Below are 17,461 nucleotides of genomic sequence, written 5' to 3'. Positions count from 1 at the left end.
TAGCTGCGGGATATCAGCTTTTATACAGTTCGTCAGGGTATGGCAGCTATTAGTTCATGTTCGTTACATTATTAAGGATATGTATTAAATACATTTTATATTTTATGTTATATTATTTCATCAGATTTTAAAGTTTAATCAGAGGAAGAGTATCTTTTTATGGATTTTTTTAAGCAGTTTTTCCCCATTTACTTTTATATTATAAATTCAAAATATTATTAATTGATGTAAGACTTTATACGAAATTATTATTTTAATAAATCGGATATGCTCATTCTTATTGCATTCTTGTAAAACCTGCCCAAGTTATTGTAGGGTATTCCAGCTTTGGAACTCAGAATTAACCCTTTCTTTCTTGTTATTTTTTAACTCGCCCGCGCCACACATAATCTATGTATGTTTTGAAAAAGAAAAATGTGATGGATCACTTCCATATGCAATTTTCGTTAATGTTTCGGTGAGGCTTTATCATACAATGCCACGAGTCATGAGTTTTCGTGATTACCATATACAGGGTAATATAAATGTACTCAAACTTGCGAACGAACATTGTATGTTTTATTTATAGCTGCGGATCTTAGTGCATTTGCCTTATTAAATTTGATGTAGTTATACTATTCACTCGCTGCGCCTTATATATTTATTTTAGATATTTCCACGCAATTTGAATAACTAGGAGACTACGCTTTAACCCGTTTCAACATTATTTTTTACCCGATTGGGGGAGAACCGTTACCCATTCGCACTGATAACCCGATGCAGACTGAGTCGGGAATTCCATCCGCGGGTCGCTCTTCCGAAAAAGCTTTAATCAAATAATACAACAAAGGTAAATAAATATGTAAATCTGAAAATTCGTTTTCATTTTTGAGACAATTGTCCGCCTTTGTGTGTGTGTGGATGTGGGAGGTGAACGACAAGCGACAAACAAAAACATAAACAAGTGTTTGTCTCTTTGGAAATACTCCCAGTGCAACACGCATGTTCCATTCTCTCTAAGAGAACTAGTGATTCAAGAGCATTCGTTGCAGTTGCATTCAGAATGCACTTAGTTCTCCGCATCCGGCTAAAACCATAGTTCCAACTCATTAAACATTTTGAATTATAATTAAAATCATAACTAAAATTGACAGAATAACATCAAATTTCATTAAAAACTTACAGATGCTTTAAATAAAATAAGTTTGACACAATGCAAAAACGACATCTTTAGCAGATCTATTTTGCTACCCCAAACTGTAACCTTCTTTGTGTGTTCTATCTTTAGTCAGCCTTATGCCTTTCTCTTTTTTTCGTATATATAGGGCAAGTGGAGCAGGACCGCCGCATGGGTTCATTGCTCCTGGCTACTGAGATAAGCGAAGTTCATAATTTTTTATATGTATTTACTATTTACATATATAGCACAGTACAAAAATTTAAAACCTAACTAATCGCCCAGCGCCGGCACCTGGAATATCTTGGCCGTTTGGTCCTCGGATACCGTCAGTAGTAGATTTTCCTGTGGCTTGTAGACAAACTCGTAGATGTGATAGTGGTGTCCCGTCAGCGTGAATTTCAGCGCTCCTGTGCGTGCGTCAAATGCGTTCAGATTTCCCTGCGAAGTGGCCGCAAGTATCGTGTGGTCGCTCAGCCACTTGATCCTGGAATACTTGCAACAATTAGTAAGATGTCCAGTAACAAAGTTAAAAGTTAAATCAAAGTTTGAAAGTAGCACTAAAGTGAGTGCTCATACTAAAAAGATTTGGCATAATCTTCAGGTAGACATGGACAATCGGTGCTCACCTTAATACACCATCATTGGGAACTGGATTCTCGCATATGGTACGCAACGCAGATTTGGCGTAGTCCCAGATGGAAATCCTGCCGTCCAGCGAGCCACAGGCAAGAAGCTTTAGATCCGCCGAGGGTGGAGCAAAGGCCAGGCACTCGATTCCGTGTTCCGACTGGATCGTGCTAACCGCACCGTTGTTAGTGCAGAACAGCATTTTGCCTGAAGGAAAAGAGATCTGTTACTAGCCGTTTAAATTCAATGGGGTTCCCTAACTGGATTGCTTTAGTTAATAGTTTGTAATGGTGGGACAAGTTTTTATATGGAGCACTCACCCGACGACTCAGCGCAGACGTAGAAGGGGGAATCTCTTTCGCAGGCCACCACCGCGTGCGCGATCTCTCCGAATCCCATTGGATGCGTTTCGTTGATGTCAAAGAGCACCTGACAGCTCTTGAGATCCCAGAGTTTCACGGATCCGTTCAAGTAGACCGTGAACAGCTTCTTGCCATCCCCACTGAGCTCCCCGAACTCGCAACGCGAAGACTGTCCAGGCAGGATTTTGCAGTCACCACTGGGTATGCGGAAAACGAAGACCTCCCCGCTGTCACTGCCCGCCAGCAGGATGTGGGCAGCTCGATGCCAGAAGAGCCAGGACATGTCGCTCATGGAGTACTCCCAGATTTTGGTCAGGATTGGGCGCACGTCGTGTTCTTCGCTAACCTTGAAGGCAAACAGTTCACCGGCCATATCACCGGTGGCCAGATAGACGCCATCGTGACTGAAGTGCGTTTCCGTGATGGTGTCCTTGTGCTCTGTGATCTCGTACAGGACATCGCCGCTGGAGGTTTCCCAAACGTAGGCTCGATCGTCCTCGCTGCCCGTCACTGCCCAGTTGTAAGTGGGATGCAGACTGCAGGCGAAAACAGGAGCTGTGTGCTTCTCAAACGTGACCTTAGCTTCATCCGTGATGGCGGATATTCTCTCACGATCACGTAGCTCCTCCTCATCCTCCTCTTCGTCATCATCGCCACCGGCCATTGCAAGCCGGGCCTCCAGTTGCTCCAGCGTCACTTCCTCCAAATCGTCGTCATCTTCGTCCAGCGGCTGTTCTTCCAGCTCAATTATCTCCTCGAGTTCGTCCTCGCCGTCGTCGAAATCTGGCCGGTGTGGCGGTGTGTTGTCACGCATCCCTGCTCTCTTAATTGTCCAACAAGCAAGCTGAACTGCATAAAAATAACAATTAAGTGAATGCTCCACACGTGCTAGAAGCTTAAAGGTCTGGCAACTCTTTCCGCAATGTTTATAAACATCGATTGCTCGTTTCGACTATCGACGTAATCGATTAATTTTTACAATACTTAAGTGTTGCAAAATGTTAAACTTTTAGCGGGACTTTTAAATTTCAGCGAGACATGATAACACGTTCATCTTGATATTTAAACGTAACCGTATGCTTCAAGATGAAATCAAAATATTTATCTGTGGTGTTTTTATTAATTCATGTAGTGTTTTGAGTTTAATTTTATTAAACAAAGCCATTTCTTTAAGGTATTATATTTATAATATATAGTTATTAACATTTTTATTGGTATATCGACCTTGAAGGCCCACGATTGTCTTTGGATTTTATTTATTTAGTTTACTCTTGATAGCCTGAACTCTTTTCATCAATTCATCAATAGAAACCAGATCACCAAAATCACATTCAGCGTCGCATATATCTGCCCTGTGTTCAGTATTCTCCGACTCCTTTTCCAGGTTTTTTATTTGCTGTTGTAGCGATGCGATTTGGTCCAAAACTGTTTTTTCGGAATTCGCAATTTGTTTGGGAAAGTCCACGGCTTTAGCTTCAAGTTTGCTTAGTCTATCGTCATATTGCTCTGGTGCTTCCAACATATTATCGCCTAATTTGGCTAGGCGTTCTTCGATTAGATCTTGCTCTCTTTTCATCTCTTCTCTAAACAGATTTATATTTCTTAGCTGTTCCTCAATTTTCCTATCAATTTTTTGTTTGTCCATTTCGTATTTTAATCGCGTATATTGCAGTTGTCTCTCCAAGCTTCCGATTCCGTTTTCTGTTAAGTTGTCAATATCTCTTTCCAATTGGTTTATTTCTAGTTGTAAAGAATTCGTGGTTTGAACAGATGGATTTGCACTATAGGTCATGTATCCTTTGGTTAAGGCTAAGCTTTTCGGGCTATTATATTGCTGTTCTTTTTCCTTATCTAAGAGTTCTTTATATCGCTCTTTGACAATATTATCCTGCTTATTATGATAAGCTATAGTATTCCTTTTATCGTTATCAAGTTTTTCCAAATTTTCATTTAGTTTTATAGACTCATTTGTACAAAATCGAACTGGACTTTTGCTCTCTGGTTTGATGGCTAAGTCTGCGGTTCTTCTTTTAAAATGCTTCATTTCATTTTTCATTGATACTATTGTTAAATTTGCGAATAATAATGGACTGTCTTCGACCATTTTATTAACAGCGGCCACAGATTTTCTAAGCTTCGGCCAATCGACGTTTTCCAACAAACTCAAGTTATTGATTCTATATCCCAATTGGTTCACTTTCGATTCGAGATTCTTAAAGTACTTGTCCTTTTGATGGCATTCTTCACCGTACAAGGAATTTAATTTCTGGAGATTGTCCTTTTCCAAAACAAGCAGACTTTCTGCACCTGAAATAGCTTTATTAGCTTCAGCTAGATTTTCATTTAATGGTTCAATTTGTTTTAATAGTTCTCCCAAGGACTTTTCGGGCTTCATGTCTTTTATTAATTGCTCTATATTCTGAATTTGTGCTTTTTCGCCTTCGCAACACGGACTTTTCTTGGCTTGATTCATAAGAGAAGATTCTAGTAGACCAATATCCTTTATATGACTCAAAATCAAGTCTCGCAAGCTCTTTTCTTTTTCTATATATGGGTGGTGGTCAAGTTTCGGTGGATGCACGCTTTCAATTTTAATATTGCTTACAAAATCCGTTTTAAAAACCTCCAGTTCACCCATAAGGTTGGGGCAACATATTCCTACCGAATAGTTGACACCACCTTTTTTATGGATGCTGAAAGTAAAGTGTTCCAATCTGCCCTTCAGATTTAAAATATCAGCATTTACATCTTTGTATTGTGGTAGTGAATAAGATTCAATGCCCAGCAGTTCTTGCAGAAAGTCCATTCCATCATGTATGATTTCTAATCGATCTCTGATCAAATCATAGGGGCAGCACTTGCTCTTGGCATACTTATCTAATTTTAACATAATGTCCGAAATAACGTTAACATCTTTATCTAGTTGTCGGGTGCTCTTAATCTCGTTGGAAATCCACTTGCCAAATGTACCATTAACATCGCAATTTTTTAATGGTTTAGGCCTTCTGGTTATACCGCCGACATCTTCATTTGATTCCTCGGGCTCTTCTGTCGTTTCATCGTAGTTATCGGTCCTATTGCACCAACCCTGCCATTTTCCAAATGCTAACTTCGTATTTCGACCATTCTCTGTCGTCAATATCACCGCGAAAAGATTTTGGATCAGGAACCTATCGTCGATTTCCTTCTGCCATTTGGCGGCAATTTTCCAAAACAATTTTTCTCCGTCCTTCGAAAGCCCTGTCGGTATGCAACCCCCCTTCTTGTACTCGGCCTTATCCTCGTCATCCACGGCCTTTCCATCAGGAGTTTTCTCCTCATCGGCGTAATCGGGAGCTTGGTCCCAGAGTTTGCGGCAAACTCTTATTAGCTTTACACACAGCTCGTACTTGTCGATGTCGCCGTGAAAAATCTGATAGGCTTCGTTGACAGTTGTTTTTGGGGACTTAGACTGGGCAACATCCAAACTCTTTAAGGTCGCCACCCGATCCACATATAATAGCATTAGGACTACGCGAATCTGCAAGGAACAAAATACATTAAGATCGATTTTAATTTGCAACTTATTGAGACTCTTTGTGTTTAGTTTTGTGGTTGCTTGGTTGTACATTATACCTTTCTCCTTTCAATTTAGAAGAAAGTATAATAGTTAGAACACTTCCTAGTTTATATAAATGATATTTAGTGAGCAAAAATTAACTTACAAAAAAGGGAAAAACAAGTTCTGCAACTAATTCACTTTTTAAATAAATTGTTGCATGATGAACATGTAAAGAGTTTACGTATTGTCTATTACTAAAATAAAAATCAGTTTAGGAGCACTTTTCATTTTAGTTTTCTATTCTATGATTTTATTTCTGTGGCCACTTGCTCTTCAGAAAGATTTCTTATACAATTGAAAAATAGTAATTGTTATCGGTTATATTTGGAAAATGCCCCGGGGATGATTTCTTTTCACTACTCTCCACTTTTTCCGAGGGATTGCCTATTTACCATGACTTGACTGCTAACTTGGCTGCTTGATTTACATCTGATTGCTTTCATTGCTCGGGACCCATTACAATCTACCCCCAACTCCACCTGGGCAACCTTTTCTAATTCAATTCGAAATGGCCCGGGTGCGGAGAGGGACCTGTCTATTGTTACCCTCTTCTAGGGTCTGGTGCATTTATTTTTGTTTAGGTGCATTTCGGTTTCGATTCCCACGGTTTCTTCCGTACGTGTCCTGCGCGTGAGGAGCGCACGCATAACGTACGTTCCCATGATTTTATAAGGAGGGTTCTCGAAAGGAGTCACGGCAAAAAGGAAATGATTAGGGGAAGCAATTCTAGCAATCCTCCTACCTGCCTGGTAATTGTAGAGGTTTTTATTGATAAGACCCGGGGTAAACATTAACAGAGGAGAGATTTATTCAAAATGGGGCAGATATGATACTCTTGCAGTTTTCTATATATAATATTATGTAGATATACCTAGTCAAAGAACATACATTTGTCAGATCTATCAATCTGCAAATAAGGACTTTAGATACACCGAAATATCAATTTAACCAGCATACTCCAGGGATTCATTTTTTTGTTATTTATAATAATAGTTACTTAACTACCCCGTTTCTGCCTCCTCTATCAAATTATCAAACTTGTTTTTTGAAGGGTCCCCCATTCCAGGGTGTCGGCGATGTTCGTCGTAGAACAGTTCTCCCTGATTTTGCCATGCGTAAATAGTCCCGCATCTGATTGACTTGGTCATGAACGGTCATTAAACTGCATTTCCAGAGGGGCGTACAGGAACCCTCTGTACATCTACAGGCATACAATTTCTATATGCACCGTATGTATCTGGATCTGTATCCACATGTGAGTGAGTGCCTGTGTCTTATATTCGGAATGCACATAAGCTCCACTGGCGGGGACCCTTCTTGTTTTTGGGGTCTGCGCGATCGTTAAAAACGAGTCAGAAGAAGGGACGGTCGGGTTCTTGGAGTGATTTTGGAGTGAGAGGTGCGGCGGACCGGACCCTAGAGATGCTGCCGAACGTGCGTGTGGAAGAAGATTAAACGAAAACAAATCACACCAAGAGCAGAAGGGAAACGGCAGAGTCATCAGAGTTTCCAGTGTGCAGTACAGTCTGAGAAAAAACTGAGTGTTTCAAATGAATATAACTTTCCCAAAGAGAGTGTTCTAGAAACTAACTATTACCTAAATGCTCATGATTCCTGAACAGATTATATAAAACTATAGGAAATAATACCAAAAGTAATAAATCTTATTCAAGTGTTATAAATTATATATTTCCTTATCTACGGTTTTGACAATTTAGAAGTTTTTTAAAATGTTGCGACAGATAACTAATCAAATTATGTTATTATTATTATTATAATAGACGAGTTGTGCAGTTGAAACATTAATTTAAAAATGTTGCCTACTTTTTGGCGACCTGAGACACAGTTATCCGAGAAGTTTATAATTTGTTATAGTATGGATGTGTTATTTATTTTGTTCAGTATAAAGTGTAATTTACTAGACTTTTATTCAGTTTGCATTATATATTCCCTATTCACGCATATATATTTATATTTATTTCTTATTTTGTGCAGTTCAAGGACACGTTCGTAAAATCTTTATATTTTACACGTGTACCTAGGTTTTGTTACCTTTTACATTCACCCTATGTTGCCCATTTATATGTCTGTGAAATGTTCCTTTTCTAGAAGTATCTTTCCTATCCCAATCAATGTTTAGAGGAAGAAAGCCATTTCTCTGAGTGCATCCGAATCGAATGACCTGTAGAAAACAGAAGATCGAGCGAGGGGAGGGTAAAAAGTGATAAACATAAAAATGGGTAGTAGCCCGTCGACTGTAGATAACCGAAAAGGGCCCACAATAATTGGTTGATAACGAAGGGCGAACACACAGACGCAACCCAAGAGAGTCAGGCAAACGGCTGTGTGTGTGTGCGCGAGTGTGTGAGTAAAAGTGAGTTGGTGTGAGTTTGTGTAAGTGCTCTTTGTTTATCTCTATTTACGCGGCAGCGGCGTCAACGTCGTCCGTCCGCGAGTTGTATAAAATCCGGCGATCCGGCGATGGCAGAGTCAGTGCTCAATGTAAACCGTTAACGATCACATCGCCTCATCTCGTGAAACACCCACCCACATTCTCTCCCAAAGAATTGGGAGAGGGGGTGGCGCTCGAGGAGGTTGTAGCAGCTTTAAACGCGCTCCAAGCGCACCCTCTACGTAATCCTACGTAACTTTGGATGGTACCGAAGCTTTAAAGACCGCTTGGCTCCCCATTACCCATTACCCAACGCCCAGCAGTCCACCCACCCACCACCACTCAAGTGGGAGAGCGAGAATGGCTTGGACATGGACATGGACATGGCGATCATGGAGATGGAGGACCAAACAGGACCGGGCTGGAGGAAAGTGCAATGGTGACTTTGCGGGACACAAGAACTCGAACTGAAGCCTTCGTTTCGAGTGCGTTTCCCCCAAGGTCAACACCCCCACAACGTCATGTGCAATATATTAGCTAATTTGTTGTTAACTTATGTTGTTATTAATCCATTTGTTGTTGGTTTCACGTTCCTAGAACGTTAACTGTGATTGTTAACCCCTTGAAAGTTGAGATGTAGTTGTTAAATCACTGTTATGTTTGAATCTTCAGATATTGTTATTGATAAGAAAAGCAACAGCATTGCATATGTCTTCCACTACCGTTAAGTGCAATCTAGCTTGTAAGAAAATTAGTTTTTCCTTTGTTGAAATAAAGCAGCTCTTCATGGGAAGACTAACAAAAAACCCATATTGTGTTCTTTACTAGCCAATTTTTTAAAAGCTCCCCACAGTCTAGGATGGACTTTCATCGTCAAGGCTGCTCAAGGACAAACAAGTTTTTTATATTTTTTTGTCGGACTTTTATGCTAAAAAAAACGTTTTAGGTGATTTCGCCAAAGGTAACAAAAATGTAAAGTAAGATTTTGTGTTGCTCTAGGATGGATTTTGATCTTCAAGGCTGCTCAAACCATAAAAAAGTTTGTTTTATATTTTTTTCGCATTTGTAAGGTTTAGCATCAAATGATTTCACTAAACGTAAGCAAAAGTTTTAAGTGACATTTTGTTTTGCTCCTTTTCTCTGCTGACTTAAAGACATGCGTTTGAATAAATATAATTAATTTGGGTTTTTCGTTGGAAAATCAATAAGACATAAAGCACAAAGTTGTAATTTTTTAGCAATTTTGAAACAGTTTAATAATTAATTTGGAATTATTTTGGTTTTACAAGCAATACTTTTTAAGTCTGTGCGGCATAACTTGAAGATAATGTTCATAAGTGCCTGTTTAATTCGAGTATAAATTCTCAAACGCACTCTCTAATTCATTTTTTTGACATTAAAAAGTCTTTTCTTAAACTTTTTAGTTTGATATATACTCAATTCGATATCTACTTATTTATATAAGTCTGCGATATCTTGAAAATGTTACAAGCAAAAAACAAATTTAAAGAACTCTCATCGGCTGCTGCTATCTGAACTATCCAGTTTATTTTAATGTTCCCGTATCTAATGTTTGTTTAAAATCCCTAACCCGAGACCATTGTCTGGTTATCTAAACTCTCATATGTTGAGCTGATGGTAGTTTTCCTCACCGCTTTCCACACATTTTCCGAAATCTCAGACAGATCTATGGGCAACAGTAAACAAAAACCCAACACATGTTTGGTGCCGTGGGAATGTCCCACATCTTTGAAGGATCTGCAGACAGGACCTTTTGCATCTTTACCCGAAGCAGGCCCACATGCTGAGAATGCCAGGCATCGCAAATGATAAGAAATTCAAATATGTTTTCAATGTTTATTTTAGTTTTTGTTTACAAATGTATTTTGAAAATCCAAGCAATTGAAATCCATTTTTGCGCTGCAAAAAGGACTAATTGTTGGAATATCTCCCGCCACAATATTATGTGGATGCCCAATCGCTTTTTGGGAATTTCCAGTGAGCTAAAAATTTCCCAAAGCGCTGCCCAAGATCGATGATCCCAAAGTCGAAGTGCCCAAACTCTGGAGTACCCATCCCGCTGGAGAACCGAGCTCCAGTCCGTTTGAAGTTATCCCAATTGAAAGTTGAAAAACCCCATTTTTCGTTCAAGGTCGAAGTTGCAGCTCCAGGCGATTGCTTCGTTCAAGCTTGAGCCCAACGGTCCAGGAAGTTCCATTCGATGGCGTAGGGCTCGCAGGCTTTGGGTTGCACCGAGGTCCAGAAGAAGGTGCCGGCATTGGTGCGGGCGAAATGCACGGGCACGTAGTAGTCCTCCTGGTCGATGGTGTGGAGCTCCCCAGATCCGTTCTCGTTGTAAACGATGACGGCGTCTTCCTTGGCGCACTGGCGGATCTCCTCGATGAGGCGATGCTCCAGATGCTCGTTGGCCATGTTGTCCATATCGTTGCTGAGCCACTCGAACTCGGCCTCCTTCTCCTCGGAGGCGATGTAGGAGCTCCGCTTGGGCTGCTCCTTCTTCGTGTTGAAGAATTGACCGAGAAGGGGCTTCAGCAGGTTCTTCAGGCGGCGAGAGGGCGACACTTTCGACTTGTACATGGTGTTGATGTTCTTTTGCTTGCTGATGGCAGACATTAGATGAATTTCGTTCAGATATTTCTGGTGGTTGGTGGTGAGTGCGTAGAATGCGTGCTGAGATGTTCTCGCTTCGACGTTCGGATGCTGTGTGATGCTGTCTCTAAGACCAGAGGCGCTATTTATACCTTCTTGGGAGACAGGAGCGATCCTACAGCATCTCGGCCAATCACGTCGCTCGAAACGCAGGCAGGTGCAAGGATCCGAAATTTCACACGTTAGTCAGTGACAGCAGGTAGGTCCTGCAGGACCTGAGACCCGAGATCTTGTGCGAAGCGTGGGAATCTCGGGCCCATTCCACCTCCTTTCAAGACAATTATCCCCAGGACCTAAGCGAATCCTTGGCGTGGGAACAGCACATTTCAGGCCTTCGCTCGGAGGCCCAGTTATTGTTTTGGATTTCGGTTGGGTTTGTTTTGCCAGTTCATCAGAAATATGTCGATCCTGTAACCGAAAACCAGCTACATTCTAAGCCAAATTTACCCAAATCGTGCACTTTCATTCTTGGGTTTTTTGTTCGGCTGATTAGTGATGGCATCGCTAAAAGTCCTTTGAGGCACGATCTTGAGAATTCTCACGTTCAGTGGGGGAGCTCTTCGTATTTTGATTACTTTTGCAGTGGGCCTCCCAAATATTTTCGTGTCACGACAGAGTATTTCATTTTTTAACATCTCTAGACCTAACTTTTTTGGTTCGTACCCTCAATTAATTGAATGGGGGCTATTTTTTGTGAATGTATCGTATTATAACTCATTTATTGTGGGATGTGGTGATTGCTCGTCTCACATTTATATTTACAGCCTGTGAGAATCTCTAACCCGTGTTGTAATTGTTCAAACGATCTTTGGGATATAAAACTGCAGATGAGGTCTGTTGAGATGTTTGGGCGCTATTGATATCAAATTTGTTTGTAGCAATCACAAATATAAATTTACTTGAGGGTTCAATTCTTTTATTACTTAGGTCCACAAAATAGGTGAAATCCTTAGAGACAACTATTTTGTCCTGAAGTTGTTTGATGTCTATGGCTTATTGTGGTGGTCTTGGATTATTTAAATAATTCCTTATCTAATGGGCAATGTCCATATTGCTAATATTATATATGAATATGGGTGAATATACTCAATTTTTCATTAGGCATTGTTTATATACTAAAGCAATGCATTGTTATAACAGAAATATAATATTAAAACTCTTAATATACAAAAATAAAAAATATATTAGAAATGTTTTTAAAATGCTTTAATTGTAATGTTTTGTATTTAATTAATCTGATAATAATTAACTATTGTGTTACTTAGGCAACCTTAACTACACTTAATAAAGGGAAATCGTAAAATAAAAATTAAAGCTTAATAATCTGATTTTAAGAACTTAAAAATATAGAATTCAAAATTTAAGATCATGTTATAGTTATGTAAATATCTTGATTTCCAACACATATGCTTTTGTATAGTAAATAATATTCATTAACCATTTTTATAGATGTAGCATGTAATAAATATAATGCTGATATGTTGTGCCTAACATGTTTATGAATGCATATCAATATCTTCTGACCATTGACCACTTAAAACTCCAACTGGTCATGAACCTGTAACGTATTACCCAAACTGTACCTGGCTGCATGCTTTCAATAAGGAATCCGCATCCACTATATAGTGTGTAGTATGTAAGCCTATTTACATAACGCACACACGAGCTTATGTACGAGAATCCCCCTTTGAAATGCCATAAAGATCGAACTGATCCGTGCGGCCTTTTCGCATTTATTATTGAGATAGGATTGGCTTTGTTTCTGCTCGTGGCGTAGGGCCCTGTTTTTGTTTATCATCCGAGGGACTGGGATTGAGACTGGGACAGGGACCCTCTCTACCTGTTCCGATGCAATTCGAGACTCGAGATTTATTTTGTCCAGGGCCCAACCCTAAGAAGGAGCGCAGAAAACGAAAATCAGAAATCGCCTGGAGGTAACAGGTTTCCCCAGCTCGCTCGGCTTGATTTTTCGAGTTTTTCGAATCGACAACAGGTTTTCAACAAAAGGGAACAGGTAAAGGTTTTGTTTTTCGAGTTAAGGTTCTTAGGGTCTCGCCGTTCCGTGAATGTGGTAGCCGTAGGGGGTGGGGGTAAGAACGGTTTTTGGCTTACAGATTCTTGGAAAACCTTCGAGGAAATTACAATGACAAGGGGAAAGTTCGAATAAGAAATCAGAAATGCAAACAAGTTTCGGTATTAATATTATGTATTTATTCATACTCTTAAACATAGATGGAAGACAATGATTAAAGCTGGGTATTTATGCATTTTAAAATGTCCACTTGCACAGTGTGGAGAGTTAAAGCTGTTGCGGATGTTTAGAGACCGATTCCGTTGGAGTCTTTAAAGCTGATTGGGAAGTGGGTTTTCCCATTTTCGGATTTCCCATTTTCCTTCATCACAGTTGGACGAGCTCGAGCTCGGCTTCCAGTTTCTCGTTCTGGGAGTTCTGCAGCTCCTCGTCGGAGGTGGGCGTGGGGAGGGGGAGCTCCTTCAGTTGCTGGTGACCCGACGCCTTGAAGAGTTTGCAGGCCACCTTGAAGATCTTCTTCATGGCCTTGGCGGGGGTGTAGGTCTTCTTCTGGCAGACAGGACTGTAGGTGGTGGTGGTGTTCATCAGGGTTTCGTAGGCCATTTTTGCTGTTTAGTTGGCTCGTTTGTTGCTTGTTTGGTAGACTGAACTTGGCTGTTCAACGTTGCGATTGAATGTGATGTCCTATTCGGAATTGCGCACCGCTTAAATACCCGATCCTGGCGAGACCAACCCCTAAGTCGACCAATCAGGACGAGTCCTGGCGCAGGTGTCTTTCGGACTCTCCAAATATGAGAGTCACGCATTCCTCCACTCTCTGCAGGTAGTCAGTTCAGGATCGTTTCGGGTCCCTTTGCAGAGCGACCCTTGCACGTGTGCGAAGTAAGGCCACAATTTTGGTAGGCCCTAAATAAATCTCTCCCTCGATTTCGTCGTGGGAGAGTATAGTTTCAGTCGAACACCAATAGGACGATGCGGCAAGCATAACAAATACGAAAAAATGATGGAAAAAATAAACGATCATCCCTTTTTCATGGGTTCGGGTTAGTAATTTGAGTGGTTTGTTTGCGGAGGACGGAGGACCGAGGACTCGGCTCGAATTTATGCCTTGATTAGTTTTTGGCTATTAATTGTTAATAGGCTGACAGTGGAGGATAAAAGTGACAGACCCTCGTTAAACACATGTTGTCGGCAAACGAAAAATATTTACACGTCAACATTTCATTTTTGATCAGTACAGGTAGGCTGTGGTCCTTTCGAATACAGTGAACTATCGCCTGGAGGTGTCTAGATTGCTCGCTCATTACAACGGAGTTGATGTGCCAGGCCTCACTGTCCTCACACTTGTTCTTCGGGGTTGTTTTTGTTCTTTGGCAAAATTTGAATTTGGTGCGTGATGAACTCAGATTTCACCATTTATTGCGTGGAAGGTTTCTTTTTCATTCCCTAAATCCCCTAAGGATTTTTCTGGATTTCTTGTTGCATGGAACCACTTTGGAAATATGGTTTTCTGTGACAGGTTTCACTGTCCCCACACTTGTGTGTTTGGGCCCTCCAAGAAATGTAAAATTTCGTATCGTGTTGAAATTCGAATTTCGTCTTCTATTGAAATACTTGGCACTTGTACTCGTAATTTGGGATTCATTCGTATTCCAATCGTGTAGAATCACGTCGTCGTGGATGGAGTGGGATAGGATCCTGGCCCATCCACTTGGGGGGTGCTCAACCAGGAACCTCGCATGTTCGTGGCTCGCTTAACTATTCCACAGGCATAATTCCCTATAAACACTGGGAGAGTTTTTTTTGGTGGCGTTTCAAGTTTAGTTGTTAGTGTCAGTTTTCCTGAAATCCAAGCGCCCGAATGAAGCCTGCATAATTAGCTTGTGGCTATCGTGAAATGAAATATTGTGAATCGATCGAGGGGTGTAATATGAGTTATGCTGCACTTTCTTATGGAAAATTACTTACACTCAAAATAAATTTACTCTTTAATTCGTTAAAAATAAAATATTTTAATGGGACTCTGTTTTATGTGCAATTTAAGGAACACAATACAGGGTATTCTCTTTTTCAACCGTAAAATCAGAATTATGGTTAATGTTCAACATTAAAAAATGAACTAAATTATAGACTACATTTTTATTTTTTAACACAACTCATGTACAAAATTTGAAAATTTAAAGATCATGTCGAAAGTTTCTTTCATTTTAATTTACTAAATAAATTTTATAAAATTAACTGAGTAATTCCGGTTGTCGTGGGCATTTAATAATATTGCAAACATAATTTTTGTATTTCGAAATACAAGGATGTTTTTGTTATTTTGTTCAAAAATCGAAAATACAAATGATTTGAATGATGTATTAGTACTGACAATCATCTCTTATCCAAATCTCATGCAGAAATTTAACGAACGACTATTTCATAAATATTAGCCTGGCCTCATAAATTTACCCAATGAATTTCTTAATTGTGCTGAAAACTCAAGCATTTCCAATTGCATACCAGCAGCATTGTTGGATTTAAATGGTCTCCAAGCAGGAATGCATGAAGTCACTGATTGGAATGTGGTCACCAGCATAGCGAGTCCAATTTAAAATCCATTTCTCTAAATCAGAAATGTACAGAGTAGCTACCACAGATTTAGCTATACCAATGGTCATTCATTTTGGGATTTTCTTCGTATCCAACTATTTATTTTATAGCATTTATTTCATACCAATTTTCAGAGTAAAGACACATTAGAATTTCTTTTTTTTAGTTTATTTATTTCTTATATGATAGAGGTGGTTATAGCTAAAGTTTTACATGGAAGACAATGATTCTTAGCCTAGTACCTATGCGAAGACCCTAACAAACAAACATGGAAGACAATGATTCGGCTAAGACTAACTTAAGGCTAATAAGACACGAGGAATCACAATGAGTTAACGATAGTAACGCTTGATTGTGATAATTGAATATCAATTAGAGTTGTGTTTCCCTTGGGACGCGAGCCCAAAGAATCCAATCTATGCCTAATATCACCCTGAGATTACGAACATGCGAAGCTGAACCCGCATCCATCCGACGACCAATGGACGGAGACACTTGCACTTAAAGCTGCCAATTGGAGATTTTTCCCGGTGCATCGAGGACGTGAACTGTGCATCCTGGCGATGTGTTTAGGCCTGAACCCAACGGTCGAACTGCTGGCGCAACTGCTGCTCGTGGTGCTGACGAGCTCCCTCGGCCGAAGTCCAGAAGAAGGTGCCGCTGGTGGTGCGGGCGAAGTGGACCGGGATGAAGGTCTGCTCCGGATGAACGGGCACGATGCTCTGTTGCTGACCCTGCTGCACGATCATGGCCACGTTGGTGGGGCACTGGCGGAGATCGGTGTACAGTCGCTGCTCCAGCTCCTCGTTGGCCATGTTATCGCAACTGGCCGCCGGGTCTTTGCGCATGTCCTCCAGCGAGGCGTTGACTGCGTTTTGGTTCTGGATCTCGGCCAGAGTCTTCCGGAGCAACTGCTTCTTCTTCACCAGCCGCAGAAGGGGTTTGACCAGTTTCCTCAGACTCCGCATGGCCATCGTGTGCTGATCTGATTTCGGCTCCATCACCTTGCTGCTCTCAAACTTGTATTCCCGTGTGATGAACGACATTGTGTTAAGGTCTTTTGAGATTTGAAATAAAACTTGCGATCTTGAGTTGGTTGCACTCGGTTGAGAGTTGGTAGTATTCTGGTTTCTCTGCTGCCCGAGCGACTCCTTTTATACGATTTCCTCTCCGGTTTCTCTCCGCGGGGGAGATTTCTCGCACAGAGCGGCGGTTCTCTCGATCAGTGCACCCAGCCAATGGGAAAGCAGACTGACTGCAGGTGGTTGCACAAACAGTGAGAGCGGGAAACAAAAGAGAGCCAAGAGAAAGCGGTCTCGCGATCAGGAGCATGTCCTTACCCTTGTGAAAGCGGGGTATGATGGATTTTTAGTTTGCGCATAAAAAGTGTGTTTTACTTTTAGTACTATAAATAGTTTTAGTAACTTTTTAAGTAATATTAAAAGGGAATTTAAATAAATTAATATATACAAGAATTTTTAAAAGGGCCAACATTAAAAATTACTTTTTAATAAATTAAATTATAATAAAAAAAGGGGAAAGTAAAAAAACTAAATACCCTTTAAACTGTCTTCATATTAAAGCCCCTAATTGTAAATAAGCAAAAGTAGTATCTTTAAAAAATTCTCAACAAATATCTCAAAAATTAATATATGGCTAGTTATATATAGTTAGTATAGTTAAATATATATATATTTTATATAAATTATAATATTTAGATAGGCATAGCATTCATATAACGTTTGTGTTAAAAGCTCATTGGTAATATTTAATTATGTATAAAGTACACTTAATGAAAATGTAATATGTACACCATGTTTGGCAATACTTTTTAAAATTTTATAATTTGTAGTATTCATTTATTGGAACACCTCATGCTATCCTAAATCGTTTACTTCAAAATATCATATGCATACCACGTGATTCAAATGCTGGGTATTACCCACTCGAGTTGCTCATTCACTGCAGGTTTTTAACGGATTTTTTGGATATTCTCACAGAGCTCGCTCCGTTCTCGATCTTT

General features: G+C 40.1%; 5 protein-coding genes across 5 annotated transcripts; all 5 read right to left on the bottom strand.

Annotated features, from left to right (window-relative positions):
* Positions 1-1,368: 1,368 nt before the first annotated feature.
* LOC122617090 (angio-associated migratory cell protein) lies at positions 1,369-3,052 on the bottom strand. The gene is made up of 3 exons (XM_043792783.1): positions 2,107-3,052; positions 1,786-1,993; positions 1,369-1,643 (listed from the first exon to the last, which is right to left on the bottom strand). The coding sequence occupies exons 1-3, from the start codon at positions 2,960-2,962 to the stop codon at positions 1,430-1,432; spliced, it is 1,278 nt and encodes a 425-aa protein (XP_043648718.1). The 5' UTR covers positions 2,963-3,052; the 3' UTR covers positions 1,369-1,429.
* A 262-nt stretch (positions 3,053-3,314) lies between these two features.
* Positions 3,315-6,192, bottom strand: LOC122617243. The gene is made up of 2 exons (XM_043793004.1): positions 6,142-6,192; positions 3,315-5,668 (listed from the first exon to the last, which is right to left on the bottom strand). Exons 1-2 carry the CDS (start codon positions 6,190-6,192, stop codon positions 3,401-3,403), a joined length of 2,319 nt encoding a protein of 772 aa, XP_043648939.1. The 3' UTR covers positions 3,315-3,400.
* Positions 6,193-10,325: 4,133 nt separating this feature from the next.
* On the bottom strand, positions 10,326-10,775 carry LOC122618079 (enhancer of split malpha protein). The gene has a single exon (XM_043794213.1). The coding sequence runs from the start codon at positions 10,773-10,775 to the stop codon at positions 10,326-10,328; it is 450 nt and encodes a 149-aa protein (XP_043650148.1).
* A 2,434-nt stretch (positions 10,776-13,209) lies between these two features.
* On the bottom strand, positions 13,210-13,446 carry LOC122618126. The gene has a single exon (XM_043794268.1). The coding sequence runs from the start codon at positions 13,444-13,446 to the stop codon at positions 13,210-13,212; it is 237 nt and encodes a 78-aa protein (XP_043650203.1).
* Positions 13,447-16,007: 2,561 nt separating this feature from the next.
* On the bottom strand, positions 16,008-16,484 carry LOC122617947 (enhancer of split malpha protein). The gene has a single exon (XM_043794011.1). The coding sequence runs from the start codon at positions 16,482-16,484 to the stop codon at positions 16,008-16,010; it is 477 nt and encodes a 158-aa protein (XP_043649946.1).
* Between the last annotated feature and the right edge of the window lie 977 nt (positions 16,485-17,461).

This window comes from Drosophila teissieri, chromosome 3L (genome assembly GCF_016746235.2).
Source record: "Drosophila teissieri strain GT53w chromosome 3L, Prin_Dtei_1.1, whole genome shotgun sequence".
NCBI classification, from domain to species: domain Eukaryota; kingdom Metazoa; phylum Arthropoda; class Insecta; order Diptera; family Drosophilidae; genus Drosophila; species Drosophila teissieri.
This window is presented reverse-complemented; position numbering and strand designations above follow the sequence as displayed.

Bases quoted from the DNA above. Each gene is read 5' to 3' on its own strand.
- LOC122618079 (XM_043794213.1), bottom strand. From the start codon at position 10,775: ATGTCTGCCATCAGCAAGCAAAAGAACATCAACACCATGTACAAGTCG.
- LOC122617947 (XM_043794011.1), bottom strand. From the start codon at position 16,484: ATGTCGTTCATCACACGGGAATACAAGTTTGAGAGCAGCAAGGTGATG.
- LOC122617243 (XM_043793004.1), bottom strand. From the start codon at position 6,192: ATGAAAGCAATCAGATGTAAATCAAGCAGCCAAGTTAGCAGTCAAGTC. The intron at 5,669-6,141 runs GTAAATAGGCAA...TGTTCCTTGCAG, and splicing joins AAGTTAGCAGTCAAGTCATG to ATTCGCGTAGTCCTAATGCT.
- LOC122618126 (XM_043794268.1), bottom strand. From the start codon at position 13,446: ATGGCCTACGAAACCCTGATGAACACCACCACCACCTACAGTCCTGTC.
- LOC122617090 (XM_043792783.1), bottom strand. From the start codon at position 2,962: ATGCGTGACAACACACCGCCACACCGGCCAGATTTCGACGACGGCGAG. The intron at 1,994-2,106 runs GTGAGTGCTCCA...CTTTTCCTTCAG, and splicing joins CGTCTGCGCTGAGTCGTCGG to GCAAAATGCTGTTCTGCACT. The intron at 1,644-1,785 runs GTGAGCACCGAT...CAAGTATTCCAG, and splicing joins CCCAATGATGGTGTATTAAG to GATCAAGTGGCTGAGCGACC.